Source organism: Amblyomma maculatum, chromosome 1, assembly GCF_055883805.1.
Source record: "Amblyomma maculatum isolate TAMU_Amacu chromosome 1, ASM5588380v1, whole genome shotgun sequence".
NCBI lineage: Eukaryota > Metazoa > Arthropoda > Arachnida > Ixodida > Ixodidae > Amblyomma > Amblyomma maculatum.
This window is the reverse complement of record NC_139344.1, coordinates 362,294,692-362,319,001: the sequence shown is the minus strand read 5'-3', so window position 1 is coordinate 362,319,001 and position 24,310 is coordinate 362,294,692. Positions and strand designations below refer to the sequence as shown.

Below are 24,310 nucleotides of genomic sequence, written 5' to 3'. Positions count from 1 at the left end.
CTTGTATGCAGCTTTTCGTGCTGATTTCAAATATGTACATTAACTTTATGTAAGCCATTTAGTTCTGAAGATATTGAGCACTTTATGTTCTTTGTTTGGAGGTGAGCTGTCAGTAAAACTACAGGAGTTATAATAAAAACTGACATATCAAATCAATTTAGAACACACAGAGAATGCAAAAATCAAGATTGAATGTCCTGGTTCCATTTTAACCAAAGTTACAGCTTGTCAAAGTTCAGAGACCAAAATGCCACCTTGACACTCCAGAAAAAATGAAATTTTTAAAAACTTTCCTCATTAAATACCACAAATTCATTTATATTTTTGCACTGCACATGAGTTTACCTTTCTGGTGCAAAAGGAATTATAGCAATATCATAAGTAGAACCAGAGATATTGCACCTCCAAACATGTACTGACCTCAATATTTTGATTTTGAGAAATTGAGGAAAAATGTGTAGATAAGTTTTTGAAGCACCAAAGCTAACAGCAACTCATTAAAGTGGGTTCTGACTAGCTTCTGATGTCAATGCATCATTTACCATCGATATAATTCGCCCTCAAAGAATGAAACTACCGGCGAACGGAACGCATGGTCCGGAGGCCGCCACCAAGACGAGTGCGTTTGCATCGTGACCTCCGCAAAAGTTGGTGCCAAGTTCTGGCGCGCGATCGCCATTCTCACGTTCATGCAGTAAACGCTGTCGGCCTCCAACTAGTGATAAGCGACCGTTGCTCGTCTTGCACAGCGTAGCATTCAGAAGAAAGTTTATTTCGACAAGATTTGGGATTCCGCGCAATCTTCTCTAAGTTCCGCGTGTCGCGGGACGCTGCTTCGTGACTGCTGCTGCGGCTGGTCGCGGCACTGCCTCACAGGGCGATCTATCCCGGCGTTGAAAGCTACACTTGCTCTTCTGCACCCTCACGGTTCCGTACGTGGCAGATCGTGCCACTCCTCGCTATCGCACTGAGCACGACCGGCTATGCTACACCGTTATCAGGCCATCGCGGACTCGACGCTTCGGCGCTTCGTCAATGATTGCAGATAACAAGATGCGGCGATGCAGCGTCGCCGGCGCGTTTATCTCCTCTCGCTACTTTTTTTTAGGCTAATGACGAAGCGTGAATCTCGATATTGCGCATTTCGCGTTGTGGTTACGATGAAGGAACGGCGCTAGGCCGACTAGGCCTAAAGGAGAGACCTTTTCAAAATGGCGCTGGACCGCGAGCAGTCGACGCCGCCAGCCAACCAAAGCTCGCCTTTTGCTCACGTGCGGTGGGAGTCCAATAACAGGGCGTGTTTCACGCAATTTTGTTCCTTTGTTTTCCTCTTCGGTGGGCTTGTTCATGGTCATCAACCAGGATATAGGAATGGCCTGAATTGCGATCTTTCGAACAACACCAAGATTATGTTCGCGGATCGCATATTTCTCGAACTGCGGGAGACCGAAATTCGGCGCGATTTGACCTCAGTTTAAAGGGCCACACGTGCAGATTCTCGTCTTTGGAACGCTGTAACACGCAAATTAGGCGATATTTTTCAACGAAACTTCGGAGATAGCTACGGAAATGTCTCAGAATCGCGAAAACGAGAAGATTGAAAATTCGATACTCTGACCGATTTTTGGCTGCAAAGACCCGGGTCCCCCCTTAACCAGCGATACCAGTGCACTGTGGAGGAAGTTGAAGGAAGCCAGTTGCTTATCTCATAACTCTCGACAGTCCAATGTACTAGCTGTCAAGTAAATACTTCTTATCCTATTAAACAGCAAAATGCAGCATGAGAATTCTCTCTCCACACTTGAAGCATGTTATAAATGCACATGTAAGCTGTCTGAAGTGGTAAGGCTAGTGCGCAAAGTCACACACTTCATATTTACAGAAAGCAGCAGGTCAAGTGAAGTACGGTCAGGCCTCACAGCCTGATGATGCTGAAAACATTTTTTCACCATTTTAATGACTAACACAGCAAATTTTTTAATAATGTCTCAGTTCTCCAGACTCTCTGATCCGTGTCTCCTCATATGTACAGCTGCACAAATCAAGATATCTCGGATGGGAAGCCAGCACTAATAATAAGAATCGGTTGTGAATCAAACCTAATATTTTCGTACGTCGGTGCAGTTGGTGCAAATGGAAGCCAAATACTTTTCTGCGAAACCCAGCTACGAAAAGAAATGCAGGCAGAGCAAAAAAAATCGTGTTTGCAATTGCAATCAGCATAATGTCATCACGGTGATGGAGATCCAGGAAGAAGGCGGGCAGTGAAAGGCTTCCAAAGGAAAAAAGAAAGGAACTTGGAGGCTGGAATAAAAACAAGCATGCTCAACAATAGTCAAAGAACAGAATGCCTGCCACTCTTGGCCTACACTCAATTTAAAGCTGGTATTCCGCATTCGAGGTAAGGGCATCGAAAGCAACTACAACAGCCTTGAAAAATATGGAAGCAGCTCCAATGATACGACATGAACGAGTCACACCTTGCATCACAAACAAAAGTACAAGGGGTTTCCAACGTTACAGTCCCTTCGCAAAGAAGTTGGATGCTTTACTGAAAAGGAAGGAGAGCACAAATAAATGACTGGCAATGTAAAATGAACACAGAGTGTAAAGCCAAAGCGTCCGTTAGTAAACACAATGCAGATTTACACAGGCAAGGTAGCGTTGTGTCTGGCATCACTGGGATGCAGCCAATTCAACAACAATTACTTCAGAGTCCAGTTAATTTAGTAGACGGAGAACCTTGGGACGAGCCAAAATAGTGGTGCCGGAGGTTTCAGTGAATGGTCCTCCAAACAAGACTTGGTCTCTAGCACATTTTTTTTCTATCTGTATTTGGGTAAACTGCCAGGCTTCTCCTGTGAAGAGTAGATAGGCAGTGATGTCAAAATTGCCTTCGGCAACCTTGGGCAGCGTGTGTGTGGTGGAAGCCTCCCTTCCATGGGCAAGTCTAAACGGCATCACTTTGGTGGTCTTACGCACTGACGTGTTGCAGGAAATCACAATTTCAAGAGGGTGGAGACCCCTCGTATCTTGCGTTTCGCACTGACATGAGGTATCTGCAGATATCTACTTGCAGAAGGGGCGACATAAGCGGTCACTCATCGGGAAGGCAAGACATGGGGGAACTGCTGGCGAAACACGAGAAGGCTCACAAAGTGAGCACAAGGCCAGCAACCTGTGCAGCAACACAGAAAGAAGCGCCAGTTGTGGAATGACGTCCCCAAACACTGCATTTTCACAAGACCTAGCTCGCAGAGCTCTTTGTATAATGGTTGCGAAGTAGTACTTCAAACCCAGCAAACTGGGACCGTTAACTGCGATGGGAGCTAGTTGCCAAGCAACACTATCATGTGACACTGCTCGGCCAAATGTTAACAGAATAGTCATCCCTGAACACAATAGGGGAACTAATTACGCAAAATAAATAAATAATCGGTAACACAGCATCATCATAACATCACACCTGTGTCGCTGGGGTGGTTGCCGCGTGTCGCGAACCTTGCCAGGCTTGAAAGGCCACCTAAGAGCACAAGAAAAACAGGGTAAACTTTTACATACAAAATACACAACAAGAGGTAACAAGGTACGGAAAAAATACAACAGAGCGATGACATTAGCCGGAGCTAAAACCATCAGTTAGCGGAAAGTGCCTCTATAGCGAGACCCAGCTCTCCTGGCCGGTTAGTTCTCTGTGCGATCCAAAATAATTACAAGCTGCTTTATATGGTCTAGTGGATTTCCAGCTCCTAATCAGAATGTATAAACAGTAAAATTCCTGCTCGAACTGAATTCGGGCGTGGTTTTGCATGGCTATAAAGCTGCACCTGAAATTGCCTGAAGACAAAAAAAGAAATGAGGCTGTCACTGTATAATTGCAGTCAATCAGCGTGCATAGCCAGAACTATCAGGGGGAATAAAATATGGCCTATATTTTAAAAATAGAAAGTACCCATGGCAAAAAGAAGTTGCCACACACTTCATGCAAGCTCTACAGCAGCAACAGTGCACTTCCAGTCCCGAACTAATTCGCCAGTTCATGTGATGCCAGAGTTCCAGAGCCCCGCCCACTAGGCCTCCACCTCTGACCAAGAGCTCTCCCTCCCACCACAAAGCAGCCACAGCCCTTCCACCCCAGACTCTACACAGTGTCACCAAAGTCCCAAAATCTATCACCCCGCCGGGCACCAAGAGAAGAGACAACCCTGCATTTATTAATGCGACTGTGTTAAAGTCCCCGTTCTCTGAAAAACCTGCTATCGGCATTATGAGAAAAAAAAATTGCAGTCGATTTCAATAATCAACCAAATGCGAAGTAGGTGCGTAGCACCGCTTACGCTGCAGTATCAGACGGCCTGGCTTCATCCATAGCGACGTCAATTAAAAGCGTGGCATAACACGTCCTAAGCTCTCTTCACACCATCTGCAGTGGCTCTTATCACCGAATAGCCCGGTGAGCGGCTTGGAGCCGAGCAGTGACTGATGCTAGGTAGAGAGTCAAAATTCAGAATGCGCGTGCGACACGCGTTTACTCAGTTCAAAGTAACATGCGCTTGTACAGCATTGCCCGGTGACGGCCGCAACTATGATGCGTGCCACTCTCTCATTGGCTGCAACTGTAACTGCATTGGCTGCACTTTCTCATTAGCTAAGAAGCATGATGCGGCACAACACCACCTTGGATCGCGCTGTCGCTACCACCTCCTTCGCGCCTCAAGCTTATGGACAGAGAGAGAGTAGGCGTCATTCTGCCATCAGCAAAATCTGTGATTGAGGCCAGAAGCGAATCACGGGCATGCCTCTGGTAGGTGCTAGTTGGAAGGTGACATGACCATGCGCTGACTGGTCGTTAGGTCATGGGACATCACAAGGCCACACGGCATGGCCGATCTGATAGTCACTACCCACTCCAGCTTCGCCCTCAAGGTGAGAGGGTGAGATCGAATCCATTCTTTCAGGAACATTGGATCCCGAGTTACACGCACTTCCCCTAGGCCGTGCAGGTACAGTCGAACCTCGATATACCTAACACGGATATATCGAATTATTAATTATATCGAACACTTTCTATACCACGCGGAAAATCGCATGCATTTTTAATTTTTTATTTCGAACGGCGTCGGTTGCCAAATGGATAAATCGAACTCCGCCACCCCAAACCATGTGCACTCTGTTGACAGAAGGCGAGCTTTCCCTCAACGCCCTCGAAGATAGCGGAGGCGCGATGGGCGTTCCCGACTGCTGCGCACGATCGCTGCATACATCGGTCGCGCCGAGGGCGCCATTTGAACGTAGCGGCGTATGCACGCGGCGGCTTGGCCGGGCTAGGGTGGCTAGCCTGATTTAGTTTGTCAACGACTAACCGCGTCTCGGCGCCGCCACTTGTGCTGCGCCAGTCGTTATCGTGTGTGGCCTAGGCAGCCTAGGTGGCCTAGGCCTGTCACGGCGTGGTCGGTGTTGTGATGGCTGCAAACACGAAGAAGCGGACGACCCTGACATTTGCTGCGAAATTGGAAGTGATCCGCCGCGTTGAAAATGGTGAAAAAAAGTCAAGCGTCGCCGAAGCTTTCAGCATACCGAGGAGCACTTTGAGCACTCTGCTGAAAAACAAGAGTGACATAAAGGCCAAGGCGGAACAAAACCAGCACTCAGGCGCGCGGCGGGTGCGCAAAGCTGCCTTTGAAGACATTGAGAAGGCGCTGCACAAATGGTTCATCGACGCAAGGGCCCGGAATATTCCTGTATCGGGACCGATGATACAACAGAAGGCCAAGAACTTTGCATTCATTCTCGGTGCCGAGAACTTCAATGCCAGCAGCGGTTGGCTGCAACGTTTTAAGGCCCGCTTTAACATTGTCGGGAAGACAGTCTCGAGGAAAGTGAGGACGCCAATGAAGGCGAGATCAAGAAGTGGCTTGAAGAAGAGTGGCCTAAGATTCTCGTCAAGTATGAGCCCAATCAGATATTCAATACTGACGAGACGGGCCTGTTCTGGCAAATGCTTCCGCGACAAACGCTCGACACGCGCGGAGACAAGTGCCACGGCGGCAAGCAAGGCAAGGCTCGTATTACAGTTCTGTTGGCTGCGAATATGGACGGCAGCACGAAGCTGCGGCCACTTGTCATAGGCAAGTTCAAAACCCCGAGATGCATGCGCAACTGCCCCAGTGTTCCGGTGACATACGCATGGAACAAGAAATCGTGGATGACTCGGGAGATATTCCAAAAATGGTTGAAGGCATGGGACTCGGAGCTGGCGCGTCAAGGCCGGACGGTTTGCCTCATCGTTGACAATTGCACAGCACACCACACTGATGTCCAGCTGAGCAACATTGAAATTAAGTTTTTGCCGCTGAACACGACGTCGAAGCTGCAACCATTGGACCAGGGCATTATTCGCGCTTTCAAATCCATTTATAAACGTCGGCTGATCGACATTTTGCTTCTCAAGCTGCGGATGGGCCAAGAGCTAAAGATAGACCTTTTGGGTGCCATTCAAATGCTGAAAGCCTCGTGGGACAGCGTCAAGCAGTCGACAGTAGTTCACTGCTTTCGACATGCGGGTTTTGTAAGCCGCATTGAAGAAGCTTCCGAGCAAGCAACTGAAGAATCAGCGTTGGACGACGGCACAGAGGAAGAATGCCAGCTCGAAGAAACCTGGAGCCAGTTGGAGCGCTTTGTCGGTGCTGAGCCACACAGCATGTGCATTGATGACTTCGTTGGCAGTGATGACAGCACCGAAACAGTGGCGGAGTTGACAGATGTAGAGATTGCGGCGGAAGTTACTGCTGAGGGCCAAACGAAGACGATGCCGAGGTTGATCCCGTAAGCGCTGCCCCGCTCCCAACTGCAACTGAGGCTGTAGCTGCTTTGGACCTTGTGCGCCGCTACTGCGGCACAATAGAAGGCGCTGGACTATCACTTGTGGACCGTTTAGACTATGTTGAGGACGCCGTGGTTAAGCACGTGGTTGCCAATTTGAAGCAAGCTACGCTGCTACAGTACTTTAAGCCAAAGGAATAAATACTTTGTTTGAAACTTCAAGTGAGTATTTATTGCGCCACTGTGCCACGATTGGTTCATTGATTGATTTGTACTAGTTTTTGACGCGTGTTCTACGCGATTTTGTATATCGAATTCCGGCTATATCGAACTATTTTGCAATCACCGCGCTGTTCGATATATCGAGGTTCGACTGTACTATGTTCGTAAGGCTTAGTTAAAGAAGGGTTTTATATCTATAGTGGGTTCTCTTTTGTATAATGTAGTCACTTACAAATTAATACTAGTGAGTATGTGTTGGTTAACTGAGCACAAATCAAAGCATCATTGATTAACTAAGTAGCAAGGTGAACAGAAGCAGATGAGGATCTGCAAGACCAACAAATTGATGCCATTAACGCTGTCACATCATACCCTTAGAGGCAAAGCTTACGTGTACCCTCACTCCCCCTGTCAATTTTTCTACTTGCATTAGTGCCTTCTCCTTGGGCGCCATTCACTCACCTGGAAAGCCTGCGAAATGGTGAGAGCAGCTGCCTGGGCCACCCGGCGTTTGGCACAGAGGAAAGCATGACACTCCATCACCTCGTTGCTGTGTGTGCCGATAAATGCTACGACCCGGTCGAAGCTGGCATCCGCAGAGCAGAACGAGATCCTGCAAGTGTGTCCAGAGGTCGTGCGTCATGAGTGCACTCTGTTTCAGCAGGACTGGTAAAAGAATGAACACTGCTCCCTTCTCCTGCCCCTCCCCTTACATTTCTACCCCAATTCGCCTTTTGAGCGAGTTCTATGCACATGCGCGAAGTCCCAGCGGCGACTGATGGAAACATATTGGACGGCGTCGACGGCGTTTCTCGTCGCCTTCAGTGCACGGGAGCTGGGGCACGGTGGCCGTCGCAGGCTTGGCAAAGTGATGCCAACCACATCTGCCGCGTACGGTTGCCACTAACGAGGCATGCCAGGGTACGCAAGACGCGGTTTTTCAGGTTCCCTTCAGCGAGCTGTGACCAACAATGACGTGAAGCTTGAATTAAGGCTACCAAGCGTCAAGATGTGAATGGCCGACCTTAGCAACCGACTGCGTACTCTCGACTGTGCGAAAAATAATTCGTTACAGGTATGTATTCATCCGAAAGAAATGTAATGATGAAAAGTACCTACTGGAGTTAGCACCAAGCCTGTAACCCAACAGTGATAGCCGCAATGAGGATTTGTTAGATGCGTGTTTAGTTTATGAGCGACGGGGCCTGATCGCGATGTATTTTGTTGTTTGTTTTCTTTATGTGCTAAGGGGCCGGATAGTGCAAGGCGGCTATCTGCACAAGACCATAATATTTAGCATGTTTTATCGCGACTGCCGCCTGACTAACAAAAAAAGAAAATACAGCATTTTTTTTTATGATGCACCGTCGTTCGCGAGCCGAGTGGTTGAGCTGGTCATGAGGCTCGCGAACGTCGGTACATCACAACAAATGCCGTATTTTTTTCTTGTTAGTCAGGCGGCCGTCACAATAAAACATGCTAAATATTGCGGTCTAGCACACACAGCCGCCTGTAATATCTGCGCTATCTGGCCCTTTCGCACAGAAAGAAAACAAAAGACAAAATACATCGCCATCAGGCCCCGTCGCACATAAAGTAAACACGCACTGAACAAATCCTCATTGCAGCTATCACTGGTGCGTTACAGGCTGGGTGCGAACTACAGTAGGCACTTTTCATCATGCATATTTCCTTTAGATGCATGCATACCTGCAGTATCTGCGTTTTTGCCGCTCGGAGCATATGACGCAATTGACGCTCTTGCACGACGCACAGTGTTCAACAGCACTGAATCATCCATTGCCAGAAAAATGCCGCGTGTTTCCTGCAGGTGTGCATTCCGGCCGGGACAATGCCCTGTTCAGGGGGTGTGGATAAGTGCCTCTCTGCCAAGCTTCGTAGATGAAATCCTATAGCTGCACGCTTGTAGATGATGCGAGGAGGAAGGAACGCCCATTGCACCATGCCGGCGCTGCGGTGACCGCATTGTGCTTGGTAACTCAAGCCGCCCCGCGCATATGTGCCGCTCGTAAATCACAGAGACGATTTGCTCTTTGAAATCCCTCTCTCTCTGCCTCCGTGCTATCCTTTCGTCTTTTTTTTTTTTTTTTTTTACAATAAATTTAAGTCGGTCGTGAATCTGCACGCTGAGAGTCTCGTTCTGTCACATCGAACACAGCCCGCGCCATGGCCCGCGCTACTCTCTTTACAATAAGAAGATAGTATATGCATGTGTTATGAGTGGATTGTGAAAACGCTGCAACATTCCCCCATACTGCGTGAATATGAAACTGCAATCACTGTTACTACTTTCCGCCCCGAAGGCAAAAACAAAAAGGGGGCGTTGGCGAGGCCATTTCGCATGGTGCTCTTTTGTGTCGTCTGCTACACTGCCGTCCAATGTGTTTCCCACCGCTTCCGGCATGATAGTGCCACATCCTCCCGCAAAAGGCGGATTGACAGGGCTATTATTAACAGCAAACGTAAATGTGAGTCAGAAATGCTCCACTGACAAAGAATGAAAAGAAACTATAAGTGCATTTAAGTGGAGAGAATGCTCAATAGAGACCGTTTAGAATCGCTAAATACAGAAACGGATCAGAGACAGCATCCATGCAACCGACGGTTCCCTTTCCATAAGGTGAATCTAGTCAGGAAAACCTCAATATTTAGAAACTGGCAGTCACAAAGGCACTCCCAGAATCATATACTAATGCATTCTAGTAACAACGCTTTGTTGAAAATTATTTCTGAACAGTTTATTGCCAACTGTACTTAACAGTGAATACTGTAAGCGACATTGAGAGACTGCTGTTACTGCTTAAATATACCTATTTCAAGTTGTTTTCAAGCTGTCTTTAACAGCTCTATTCATATCCAGGCCACTTCTTTCATGCTCCACCACTTTAAGTTATCCCCTAACCGTGGGTATTTTCGGGAGCACAGCCTCAAAACGTACTACCACGTTTCGTGATCTTAGTTTCTACGCAACAGCATATAGGGGTCATTCAGCTGAAAAGCCGTTGCCGTACTCTAGTTTAAAGAAGGGAGTTGGAAACACCTCGGAAAAATATACACGCGATTTTATATGAAATTTGCGACTCTACAGTTCTTTGTGCAGCATTGAGAGTGACGTCATGACATTTTGCTTCCTATTTACATCCATCTGCCAGTCTAGTTGGAGGCTAGCTAGTTTGTGATATGGGTTTTAATTTACAACATACAGTCAAACCCACTTATAACAATATTGAAGTGCCATGGAAATATCATTGTTATAACCGTTAATTGTTATAACTGAGTTAGGCCAAAAAAGAAAAGAAAACGTTATAAACTACATATTTAATGAGGACAAGGTAGCTTACACTTCTTATTTCGTAGCGGGAAGGCAGCCGTAACCCATAAGCGTTGTCAGTTTCACGGTAATCTAGCAGACATCTCTCTGCAGGGCATCCAACTGCTGAACATAGTGCAGTGGAAGGCTCTTAGCAAAAACAGAGTTGCGCAAGGAGTCAATCATTCTCAAAGCCTCCTGGTGAGACGCAACCTCCACATGTTCCGGCTCATCATTGTCGATGCTACTGTCACAGTCCTCTGCGCCAGTGACAGCTGCGATGATAGCCTCATCTGTCAGCTCTTCATCTGCTGTGACTGTATCATCAGCATGTAAAAATTCCTCAAGTCCCGACGAGTTGCAGTCACTATTGCTCACTGCAGACAGTTGTTACTCACTCACTGCTGCTATGTCTAAGAATTTTTGCTACTGTAACTCTTACACATATTTTATTTGCCAGTGCTGTGCATTTATCAACAATCTGAAAGTTTGCAACTTAGATACAATTTAGACACAACTTAGACACAATGGGCGCCGCCACTATTCGCAGACACTCGAATTTCGACAATTCAAAACCGCCGTTTCTTTTTTTTATACACGGGCCCTATGGAAAGTTTCACAACTAGTAATATTAAAGAGCTTTGGGGCAATACACCATGAACGTTTCAAACTTGCCTGTAGATAGAAACATCTAGTTGCAGCTCCCCTGTAGCCAGGTCCCGCGTGGAGATGCCCTTGGGTGACACCGTGATGGCCACTTTGGGCAACTTTTTGCCACTCGCCTTGGCCTGTACATGCGCACCGCCCCAAAGAGAATAGTCAAAACATCAGCTAACACAACAGTGAGACAACGCAATGATTCCAGCGGACTACAGCTTTTGACTGCACAGGCTGTGCTCTGTATTCACGGCTAAGAAGGTACACAACTTTAACATCTGAGCTAAATAAAAAGTGTGCGGGCGTGACTTTTTTCATTGCCTAGTAAAAAAAAAAAAAACTGCACGAGCCCAAGTTATGCAGATTACATGTACATGAGAGAGAGAGACTGTTATGAAAGTAACATGGACGCGTTGAAGAGTGAGCAGCACTGGGGAGCATGATGGGTCCCCTGCATCTCCTCTGCGGTAATGCTAAGATTTGAAGTCTTTATGTTCTCTCCCAACCTAATGCACACCAGAAAGGTCTCCATTACTGGCCCAGGTGTGTCTTTTCAAAACTACATAGCAGCAATTTTACATTTCACACATTTATTACCAATGCAATTACCGCCTTTCTTTCTTTTCCCTTAAACTCCATAATGCTATCTTCTCCCAGAGGGCAACATCAGCAACTTCAAATAGTGCTTGAAAGCGCTACTCTTTACAGGAATAAAACTTTTTTTGCTTCTTTATCTCAACTTCTGAATACTACCTCGGATAATTTTAAAAGAACCGAAATTTACCTACACGGGTGCTTTCATAGTTATCATGAGTACTGGTAGGCAGAAAACCAGCTTCAAGAACACACAATAACACATAACGGCTGGCACTCCATATTCAAGCATCACCTTGCACGCATACAAGCGTGACGGGCATGCACTGTACGCTCCTTCTAGCAATTTGTACCTCATACTGCACAGCCCAAACTGCACTTTCTTTTTTTCCCCGTACAGTACACGCAGTTAAACCCAATTACATGTGATTGAAGATCAGGAAAATGCCTCGAATTTTAGACTGCCAACACAATCTCGCATTGCCACAAATTCACTCCTGTTATACTCAGAGTGGTTTTCTTCAGCCCCTCTAGGCATAAAGGTCGTGTTGCACACACAGGGTCATATTTTCTCATAAACCTCTCCCGCTAACACACGCAGCAACGAGACACAAAAAAATTGCCCCCACAGTAATGTTACAACTGTTACGTACCAAACGACAGTGGCACGAAAAAAAAAAAAAAAAGGAAAAAAGAAACTCCTATTTTGTCCTTCGACGGTGCAAGGAAAGAAAACGACACCACTACAAACTAGGGTGCATTCTACATTCTGCCTAGACTGCACAACCTACGTGAGACATATTTTCTAGAGTGCACACTTCTCAGAGCACACCTGGATAACATTCTCAATGGGCAGCAGCAAATGCGAGATTTTTTTGGTCATGATATACGGGGCCGTAAACAATATACCCCAGCGTTGTCCTGTAAACATAAACGATGCCCATCAGAGAAAGCCCCTGCTAGTGCAGAAAAAGGAATGACACAGCAAACCTGGCAATACTCCAGGGGAAATGGAAGCACTGAAGCTAGCTCTCCGAAACTGATCTTGTTCTATCGTAGTGTATGCACTTGCCTGCACGTCTCGTCACTTAATCGTGAAACAGCACATTCATGTGGAAATACATGACTGTCAAACTACTTTATATTGAAGCACAGATGGGATTCTGCATTCCAATCATGAAAAGACCGCAATCACCGAGAATGGAGCTTTCAAAAGCTAGAAAAGACAACTGTGTTTGCTTGCTCTTTAACCAATGAAGCCAAAAGCAAGAACCACAGGTTTCTGAAGTAAACATGTACAGGCCAATATCACTTGTTGCTACAAGTTAATGGAGCATGTAATTAACAAAGCAGTCATAACCTACCTGGAAACAACAACCTTCATATATGCAAACCAGCACAGTTTCAGGAAGGGTTTATCAAATCAAGAGTTGCAAAGCTACTTGAAATTACACGACTTTGCGGCTGCCACTAACTGTGCTCACCGGCTAGATTCGGTGCTTATTAACTTTGCAAAGGTGTTTAATTCTAGAGAAGCTCAGTCTTATTGGCATTAATTCAAAAACAATTTCATGAATCGTCACTTACATCTTAGGCCGTTCTCAATACGTCGAAATGAAAATTGCTAAATCAGATACTTTGGGTGTTTGTTCAGGTGTTCCCCAGGGGGTCCGTATCAGAGCCTACACTTTTTCTTATCTATATCAATTATTTTTCCTGTGTCACTCAAAATGTTTTATTAAGGCTGTTTGCATACGACTGCGTTGGTTATACTGTTCGTTCACAAGATGACCAAAATAATCTGAACCTAAAATTGACCAGCATTGCCCCTTGGTATGACACTTGGGGTATGAAGATAAAGGTCAGCAAAACATCATCTGTCACCATAACAAGGGAGAAGACTCCTATTTATTTTGCTTATCTGTTAGCAGGATGCTGGTAATGGCAACACGAGCTTTGACTGGCAGGAAGAATCTTAAATCCACCTCTCTTGGCAATACATGTGTTTTGCTGACAAAGGTTAACATAACTAGAAAGAACCAGTGAATAAATTTTTGACTGACGACAATAACTTAAGTAGTTGTGCCCAATGTCTGCTACAAGCTATAGACCACAGCGTGGACGATATTGCAATGAAAAGGAAAACTTATTTATGCATTAGTAGTTCTCGGTCTAGTAACAATGCCCAAAAATTTAATTCCTAGTTTTATTTAGTCAAGAAGGTTGTACAGGAAAGAGCAAGCGATGTTCCGTGACGAAAATCGCTGGTATTATATGAGCATGAGCAGCTGGCATAACCAAACATCCTAGTAAATACTTTTGTTGAGATTTCAAAACGCAATTACTTCACATTCTTCTTGTCAGAGTTCGCAACTTTTTTTTTTTTTAATTCTGTAGCAATGAATGTTTCACAGCACAGTGGTGCTGCCTTAGCATTAATGAAATCTGCCGAACAGTGATGCCACAATCTTACCATAGCAGCATACATAAATATCATTCAGGTGAACACTCATGTAAGCAACAAGTTTCCCTCCAGCTGCATGAAATAAAGTGCAAGATCATCCCCACAATACATAAAATTACATTATTTCTAGGGTACACTAACACTGTTTAACAGAACAGTAATGTCCAACCGCAAGCATACTGCTTTTTGGACTACCACTTCTGCAACCAACCGTCATTGCAATCGGTATTGAGCAAATCAAGCAAACACGGCATTTTGCAAGTGTCCACAGAACAAAAAAATTATGTTATGAATATTCCATTGCATTTTTATCTATATAACAAGAAATTATTGCACACTCCAAATAGTGGTTTGGAGCACATTTTCCTTGGTTGGACAAGTAAAGAGAACGTTTTAAGGGGAATTTGAATTTAAATTCTAAATTTCAGATTCTTATTGGCTGAAATGGATTCCGTACTATTTCGCACATTTAAAGCTCTGGTCTGTTGGAAGTATACAACTCATCACTTATGTAGCAGGGTGGAAAGCTGGGCTAGTTGAGTTGTATTTGTGATGAAAGAGCATGGAGGACAAAAACAACAACAAGAAAAAGAATAACACAAGTTTTGCACCGTCCTTCTTGCTTTTGACCTAATTTTTCATACTACTTAAATCATTTATGACCGCAAAACCTAGAGTGCAAAACAGAAGCTGGACCCTAAAGATCAGCCGCTGGTTCCTGTAAACTGCAGCCTCACATTTTTCTTTTTTTTTTTTCTTTTCTGCTCGTCCGATTCCCAAGGCATTTCTTGCAGCCAGCCACTGGACGACACTGACAAAAATGCAGCGCATGGCTTTCACGAGCTAGTAAGGTGCACAAGAAAAAGAAAAAAAAAAAAAGGGAAGCAATGAGGTGGCAACGTCAACGCGTAATCATCACCATGGCAATGATGGCCTTGATGGCATCTGCGGTGGCCTTGTCCCCACTGGGCTCCTCGACCAGAGTGCTGCCCAGGTATTTCGCATAGAAGGTGATGCCTTCCACCACCGGTTGCTGGATGTTCACCCACTCCTCTGACAGCTCTGCGTGAACAAATAGGTCAGTCGTCATCATTTTCGTCCCGCTGCTGTTCCACTGCAAGACAGAGGTCTCTCTCCCCGTGATCTTCAATTAGCCCTGTCAAACGACAGCTTCGTCCACCATATCCGTACAATACTTCATCTCCCCATCTGACTCTCTACCATCCCTAGCTTGTTTACCTTCCTCAGAATCCACCCCGTTTCCCAAAGGAATAGTTGTTTATCTGTTCTCCCCATTACAAACCCTGCCTAAATTCATTTCTTCTTCTTGATCTCAGCTGGGATATTACTTAATCATGGGATATTATTGATGACTGTGCTTTCTCCCTGCGAAACAAACCACACTGCATAGAAGCACCACTAGAAGGCTCACCAAACGGGGTATGCACTGTTCCATGCCCTCGAGTGGAGCAAGTACCCGCCAGCGGGAGTTTTAGAGTGCACATTATATTGCAGAGGCTATCCACCACAGAAGGCAACTTCGTTTGAACATTTGTTGCTATAAATGAGCAGATAGTTGTTCAAATATCAAGTGGATAATTACCATACGGTGAGAAGCCGCCGTCTTTAAAAAAAGAAAGAGAACGAAGTTCGATAAAGCAAGCTGTTAAATGGTGGCGGGCCACAAGCGCTGTATTACATCCTTTCACTTACCCTGTCTATCACGCACATACATACATATCTACACATACACTTTTTTATTTCTAGGTGAAACACCCCTAGAAATGTGCAGTGTAGCACTGTGCATTAGTCACTAGCACTGGCAATAACTATACAACCAAAAACAAAGGCAAAACAACCTCGAACCTTATATGTTTCTCATGATACGTCAAAAGCAAGTTTATCAAAATAGTACATCCAACACTTAACCTATAAAAACAACTTGACATGTTTGGAACATACTTGCTTCTCAAAAGAGTTAGCTCCAAAATGGCACGAACCACGCAATACAAGAACGAAGCTGCAACAGGCTTGCAGGAAATATCGCAACGCCACCACCAATTTTAACTGTCACAAAAAAGAATGCTCAATTTTCACAACAGGTCATCATCATTTCTTCTACCAAGCCCCAAGGCTCCAGCACTAAATCACAATGGCTTACACTGTAATCCTTTTAATTCAATGTAACATGCTGCACTAGCTGCATTTTTAATCAAGCCAGCTTGCTTAGCGAAAGCTTATGCTTCTTCACGGGATGACAAGGTGACGCTCACACTGCGAGACGTGTCATAGGCAAGGGACCCGTATTAGTTGCGACCACCTGGGAGTTCTGCAATTATGCAGTGAACCCTAAAACGCACAGGTGTTTTCCTATTTTGCCCTTTTGCCCCAACTGGAATGAGACCAGAAACAAAACCCACCAATACACGCCCACCAACAGAACATCATAAAAAAAAAAAAAAAAAAGCCAGCACCCAACCCGCGACAAATTTTTTTTACCGAGTGCATGCATTGGTAGGTGCCTAGTAACACGGCATGCTACCTGACAAGAGTGAGCCGATCAAAGCCACAAACTCATTTGGACCATTGCGAGCGAGGCCAATCAAAAGCCCTCCCTTACAGTGACACCTGTCACGTGCAACCTTTTTTGACAGCCGGCTGCATTCTTCTTCTATGATCACATGCATGTGTGGTGGAGCAGGGAGACCATAGAAACAGTGAAAGGCCCCTTGTTTTCCTTGATGCTACTTTTAACATTCTCAACTTACTGGCCTGTTCCTTATAATAATGTCAAATTATTATTCAATCACTCCTGAATGAGACCAATGCTGTCAAGTTTTTAAGGTTTCCTTGACATTGCAAAAGAGCTCTCTTCATAGCTGTACATAATCGCCACACTGTAGGAGAAATGCAAATCTGTGCATCCCATACGAAGAGCATTGCGCCAGGCAAGCTACCAACTAACCAACTGGAGCAGTTGGTGCCAAATGAGGGCTCCAGTAGCTTCTCTTTCTTGCACTGATAAGTCCATTATCAAACAAATAGTCAGTGCAAATTAACAAAACAACTAACAAAGCAGCCTCTACAGGCTAGCGCTCTAGCTGCAAAATGTAGCCATTAGACATTTTTAGGTTTTACACGGTGGTCACACAGTAGGAGCAGAACGGGTTTGAAGTGGAGACTACTACGCTCAAAGTGAGAATCAAAGCGGTAAGAAATGGAGACTACTACGCTTAAAGTGAGAATCAAAGCGGTAATGCATTATTCGCAGATTCTTCCGAAGCAACTGAAAATGTACCCCACATCGTGACACTTTTCAAATTAGACGTTCTGCTCAAGTGCACGACAGCTGTATCTCTCATTTCTAGCTACCTCAAAAGATTGGCAGCAATTCATCCTTGTTAGTTCCAAGATTCCTAGCTAACCTTAGTGTCCTGGAGAACAAGTACCTCGGGCTTTTCTTTGTTTACACGATACTGAAATTGAGGACGGCATGGAATCACATGCAAATGACTATGTCATGCACTCGCGAATTTAAAAGGTTCTTTTTTTTTTTTGTCAGCGTAAGTGCAGAGACACAAACTGAAGTTGACATGCATAGATAGATTGCCGCATCCCAATGACAAAGACGCCACTTCCACTGAAAACAGAGCTGCATGAAGCTGGAAAAGGCCAATTTCGCCAGTAGACTGAAGTGCATGGGTCCTAGAGGCTGGACTACTTTCCAAGAAGGCAATCAAAGTCATTTCTCAGTGTAGATATCCCAAGTTGAAATCGAGAAGCGGGAAAATTTTGTAACGCAAATTTCTCGGCAATAAATGGGTCATTCTTAGTAACAGCACCGCCAGTGGCAGGTGAGGGGTGGCCATTATCACCCCAAATAGTTTTGCGGTGCTTTCTTCTACCCCCGGTGAGAAGCTGTCGACTATCAAGGGCCTCCAGTGCCTTAATATTTGCAATAAATAGACCGGTGACAACCGAAAATGTGAAGCTCTCGCCTTAGCACTACATTCTTTTTCCTGTATTTAAAGTGCCAGCTCTCACTCGTTCACCACTCTGCTATGAACCTCCCAGTGTCATTATCTTTTATCCAGATAAACATTAGCATACTAATAAACAACCAGAGAATCAATTTTGCTACAAAGAAAAACTGAATGTAATGGTACTCAGCATCCTTTTAAAGAGTGCATCGGACAGGTTGTCACGCTAATCAAAGCTGAGAAAGCTGTACCCATGAAGCGTGCGCTATATGCATTTGACGCTCAGTTATTGCACCCCAACCACATTTTCTTTACCTTCACGGTTTGTAATTAAATGCACCTTCACCAGCGGACTCTAATGATTTAGAACGAAAAAGGGGCGTAACAATTACGTAACTGCTAATAATACCTCTAGCATATGCTGCCCTGGACTTTGGGGGGGGTCCATTATTTGTGGCCCTTTCACAATGGCCAATATAGAGGTAGATAACTTAGCAGTAATAAAGCGCTTGCTGTATCTGCAAGACTCAACATACACTTATTGCACAGTTTTTTATCTGAGAAGACTCATTTTAACGCAAAGATTTGCTGTTCATGATGTTGTACAGAACTCGCTGCAGAGTGAGTTGATAAACAATTTCTTGATATGAAATGCATTAGGTAGTGGAAGGATAATGACAGATATGGACATGGACACCACGCTACTGTCGAAAAATGAAAGGTAACAACAAAAAAAAGGCAGTATGTGGCACTGCAATCTATATATGATCACCCACAGCGCACGCTGAGCAACATACAGGGATCTGGGAAATGAGGAGAAGGGGGTGGAGAGCGCATAAGGGGCCATAGCCACCCCCCCCCCACATATTTCTTATGTTGGGGCTTAATCCCCTCCGCCACCAGACTTCCACCTAGTTTTCTTATCTTGTTTTTTTTTTTTCTTTTTTTTTTTTTTCCTGTAGCCTAAGGGGCTCCGCATTCCCATAAAACTGATGATTGCTACCCCGACATTCCAGAGGGTCATTTTACGTAAATGGCACCCATAAAACAGTGATTGATCAGAGATGCTAGGCATCATTTTGGTCTTTATAGGACAGCAATTAAAAAAAAAAAAAAAGGAAATGCATACACAGGCTGGCACAGCTACCACGCTGAGCTGAACTTGATCACTGATTTCTTGCTGTGCAGAAATCTGAGAAGGGGCGTACAATAAGCGCGAGTGCTTTTTCAATACATAAGCAATAAAAAAATGTACAATTATTCCACCCTTCACTCAAAATATACTTCCGGCATTACTGGCCAGTTCTGCAATAGAGCAAGCTCTTAAGCCAGTTGGTGCATAAGAGACGTTCAACACGGACGACACTGGACTTTCCACTGTCATTGGTGTCTAATGTGTCTAATGCCTCTTCTTGTGCATGCATCTTTTGTATCTACTAGTACTCTCATTTTGTTATGATTTCAGATATGCATCTTTCGTTTTTTTGTTAATGGTGCGGAAGGAGTGCTCACAGAAGTTTCACCTGCTTTTCTGATTAGAAATGCTTTGATGATCTCCTGGGTAAATTTTTCTTTGTGTTTTGTGATAAAAAATATTTATGATAACTTTGGCAACGACTCTTTGCATCCTCTACAGTGGATAGCAAGATGGCCTTCAATGGCAGTCTTCTGTATGTCTCATCATGCTCGAGCAGCTGTTTATTAAAGCATCTGCCTGTTTGCCCAATGTAATCTTTTCAACAAGATACTTGAATGCTTCGAGCAACTACTTAAAGGACTATAGACACCAAATCTTGGTGCCATTTTTCTTTTTGTTAATGATGCGTAAGCCATTCCTTTATATCTATCCTGCTACGCAGTTTTCACCAACAACCACTAAATGATTTATAATTCAATGCTCTTTCCTCATCAGTTCCGGTTTGGGCGCCCGTCTCGGCTGCGGGAGGTGGTCAGTTCGAAACCCGCCACCAGACACCCACCGGTAAAATTGGGTACAAGCGTCCCCTGGCCCGGCGCCCGGCCCTTTCAGGGGTGTGCGTTTGGAAGAGGCTCTGCTAACCCTGCTGTGCTCCTTCGGGAGCTTAGTTTACAACAAGTGATTGTGATGTCACAGCAGTCTCTTGGCTGTGACATCACAATCAAGTCTTGTTGCACATCGTTGATTCTTCACTTGTAGCAATTCCTGTTATCGAGGAAGGCTGCCTTTATCATTGTAACAAATTCAAACGACACAGCAGAGATTATGTCACTGCATTTTCAGCCCTTTCCTGATCTAGATTTGATTTTGACGCCACAGCCATCGCTCTGCTGTTGAAACCGAAACCAGAACAGGCGAGAAAAGAAATTCAATTACAGTTGAAACTCGATTTAAGGAACGTTAATTATTTCGTTAAATCCGGTATCCAAGAAGCTACCGCGGCATCATACGTGCGAATCCTTAATGCTCCTAAAATGAAATGCAGCCAGCAAAAATGACCGGCGCCAGTAGCACACAAGAAACAAACATTTTTACTCAAGACAAGCCCACGAGGACAAATTTATTTTCCACCAAAGAAGTCACTAACTTAGCCTGCGTGCGTTTTGTGAGCAATGACCGCACCGATTTCTCGTAGGTCTGAAAAGCTACGTAGCACTGTAGGCCTAACAAGCTGAGCTTGTGAGAAGCATGCACTCAAAGGCACTGGAAATTATTCGCAGAAGCACAATGGCGAACAAGCCACACGAAGCATGCCACAAAAAAACACCGAAGTGACATGAGAATGTGAGAATGTGACATGAGATTTTTTTTTTGCCGCTGGCACCATCTGGTGAATTCAGTTGAACATTACAGCTCTCGTTTTGCGCCGCACAGTTTGGAAAAAGGCGGGACGAAGGTGCCCCGCACTGTTACCGTGGGCTCGCAATTAATAAATTTTGGAGTGCTCTCTACAAAAAAGACCGAAAATAGCCCCTTTCCACCTTCATTTTTCGAAAGAAGGTTCACTAAATCAGGGCAGATCATGGAATTGATTTCATTATTTTGAGTTAGTCAAAGCATTGGATCCTATGGGCGTCTGAGGGGGAATTACGATATCTTCGTTAAATTGGCACTTTCGTTAAATTGGGTTTCGTTAGAGTTTTCCGTGTATAAATTACTCAGCAGTCATAGACAAATATAACGCAGTGATCCGTGCACAATAATGTCTTAAGCGTCATTACAAAGGATAAAACACAAACCCAAAAATTAGGTGTCTATAATCCTTTAAGTGCAAGGTACAAAGAGATACGATGTTTTATGGTACAACCTTGAGGTATGTGCCGCTAGCAATTCCTTCCTCCCGCATTAGTTGCCAAGCTTTGTGGAGCAAAAAACAGCTTTTACTCCAATTTTGTTTGCAAGCTTTTTTCAAGCTGTGGCCAAAAGTGTGCATGTTTGGAATGACAGTCTTCTTGGAGTTCCCAGTCTGTCTATCCTAATCATTTCGTTCCTTCAGCATGCCACTCGCCATTGCATACAACAACTGTGGTCGGTGACCGGCGGCTAAAAAGCAGGAAACCTGATTCTCAAAGCTGCGCTTCTGAAGGTGATGGCACGATTTTTGAATGGCATTCTGAAGCACAAGGAAGACAATGAACAAATTTGTAACAGCAATAACAGTTCCATTTTGAAAACGCACAATACCAAAGTTGCCAATAGCATCTACTGCATATGTCAGTATAATCTTTTGTGTGGCAAAGAGTAATACAAAACCTCCATGTCCAATGAGAAACCATTAAAACATTTGTTAAGGTTACCATTAAAAAATTTGGTCAGTTAATCAGAACTGCTGATGTCATACGAATCATCGGGAGGTTTAACACTGCTTCAACTTCAGGAAGGATGCAATGTATTTCTGCCAGCAACAATCCTCCAAAGTATTCCGTGCCAGCATCGAGAAACCTGGAACTAAGGAGTATTCGAATTTTCGCTGGAACCTATCACGACACATCATCATGAACAGGGATGAAAAATGGAACCTCTAAATTTGCACAAGCATTTGCCACCCAAACAGTTTTATGAGATAAGATGCAAATCATTGCCACTGCAGAGGAGTTAACATGGCCTATACAGCAATGCAACAAAAGATCCAATCTGTTTCATTTGATAAAAGGTATGCTGTACAAATCTCTTGCAAAACTTTCCATTACCGTACCAAACTTTTTTTTTTTTCAGTCCATTTACCAAGAATGCTAAAATATACGTATGAACTGTTCACAGTCACAACTTGTATCCTGAAGGAGCTCATCGGTAATGACCAAAAACAGTCATGCTGTAACGCAATTATTGAAGTTACTTCTACCTGTTTAGCCCAAAAGACAATAACAGGCCAAGTGTGTGCCCCTGAATAACTGCACAAATCAGTAGCCACAGACTTGCAGTGCTCAATTGAAGTGGCTTTCAAATGGACGCTCGCTTGCCCGGCTGAGGTGCCAGTTTCCAATAGTGCAACATTTGAGCACGTACCAGACCTTATATGGCACATGGCCAGTGCCATACTTACATACACTCGCATCATGGCCTGCCTTTCTCGGCCTTCTGTTTTTCTTTTTATAAAGCTCGTGCCAAATTGCGCAGCCGTCCTTCGCAGCAGCTGAGAGCGGACCTAACCTCTCGCACGCTTGCCGCGTCCTAGAAGCACGCGGCGCAGCGTCCACCGCACACTCTCGCGTGTGCCGGTACATCGAAGAACCCGCTTGCTGCGACTGTGCAACCTCCGCGCTGGCTGTGACGACCGTTGCGTCACAACTGTATACCCCACAGCCAGTTCCCTCCCCGCCGAGCCGAAGTTTAGCTTCATTTCTTCGTCTCTCGCTAACGGTGACCTCGCTTCCCTGCGCGCGCTCCGAGCCGACGTGCGCTGCGACGCCTCCCCGACAAGAGCGACGTCGCGACAGTGCCGTCACAGTGGTACTACAAACAGGCCCTTCAAAAGCCCCGGCGCCTGACAAACGTCCCATTATGTTCTTCGCGAACACGACAAGCTAGCACTGCGCGCGCAGTCCGCCGCCGACCCGGCCGCGCGCACACGTGCGCCCACCCTACGTTTTAACATTTTATTTATACGACGCCGTCGTTCGTTCTTCTCAGAGAGCACGCACACACAAACGGATAGCTAGTACAAGGAAGACTCCAAACGTTACCATGACCCATGCGCTGCCGGTAGAGGTGCAACTATCAATGATTAAGTGACGCAATCTGCAAATTTATGCCGCGTTCGTCACGCCCAGTGAAGGAATGCAAGGTGCACTGAATGCAGACGCACCCCGCCAGGATGCTATTCTGGATCGCGAAAGCGCCGAGACAATGGAGCGTATCATTTTGCATCATCGCACGATACGCGAAGCGCTTTCAAAGTGCGAGGAGATTAGTCACGCTGCAAGAGTGCTACGTGCGCCGCGCGGTCGGTGCACCTGCACCGTGCGACGCGCTGCATGCTGTCTCCCGGAAACGCAGTGCTGCCGATACGTGTCCTACGCCGGCAAAAATAGTCTTCTTTTTCTACTCTCGCGAAGAAAACAACGGTCTGCGGATCGTCCCGGCTCAGCATGACGTACGAAGCGAACTTCCCGGTACACATAATAGAACCGGGGTCCCGCCCATTCAATCGAGTTAAAAGCAGTCGCGCTGGCTCGAGCGAAAGGAAACCACAGGCGCGGCGCGTGTCTTCTCTTTCAAAAACGCGCCGGTTTCTCTTTCTGGTTCGTGCACAGGGAACAAAGCACGCGTAGGAAGCGTGCACTTCTTAAAACGCGGATCCGTCAACAAACACACCACTCGAAAGACAACGTCGATCAAGCCACGCTTAACTTACTTTTGTGTCGCAGACGACCCAGCAAGCCCATAGGCGAAGACCAGACGGATTTCCAGATCGATGTCATGTCTTCAAGGCAGAAGAATCTCAGAGCAAGGCGATACTGAGTTACCGTAATATGCGCGCTAAACAAACGTCAACGAAGATCGACGACGATGCTTGGCCGCGAGCCAGAGTTTGTTTTCACTTGGGGTAATACGGCGCTGGTTTCGCCGTCGTTGTGATCAGTTCCTGTCCGTAGGCGCCTCGTAACCAGACTCGCCGCCGGGAAAAAACAGCCGTTCGCGGAAATTTGACGGCGCGGCGCTCGCTTGACACCGTCCCCTTGCAACCTGCGGCCACTGCTGCTACTGCGAGCTAACTTTACGGCCGTCATGTAACGAGAGGAGAAGCGGAAAGCCAAAAGAAG

The 24,310-nt window shown here is 45.5% G+C and overlaps 1 protein-coding gene across 4 annotated transcripts in view; it reads right to left on the bottom strand.

Moving 5' to 3' along the window:
• The window catches only part of LOC146207957 (low density lipoprotein receptor adapter protein 1-like), a 48,322-nt gene extending 24,021 nt beyond the window's left edge, over positions 1-24,301 (bottom strand). For 2 of the 4 annotated variants that reach the window (XM_084591670.1, XM_084591672.1), the window contains exons 1-5: positions 23,902-24,298; positions 15,010-15,152; positions 11,051-11,163; positions 7,507-7,657; positions 3,467-3,523 (exon numbers count right to left, since the gene is read on the bottom strand). In XM_084591670.1, coding sequence (XP_084447796.1) covers positions 3,467-3,523; positions 7,507-7,657; positions 11,051-11,163; positions 15,010-15,152; positions 23,902-23,968 — 531 coding nt within the window. In that variant the 5' untranslated portion in view covers positions 23,969-24,298. Of the gene's footprint in view, positions 1-3,466; positions 3,524-7,506; positions 7,664-11,050; positions 11,164-15,009; positions 15,153-23,901 lie in introns of all 4 variants that reach the window. The other 2 variants (XM_084591671.1, XM_084591673.1) reach the window with 2 other exon arrangements.
• Between the last annotated feature and the right edge of the window lie 9 nt (positions 24,302-24,310).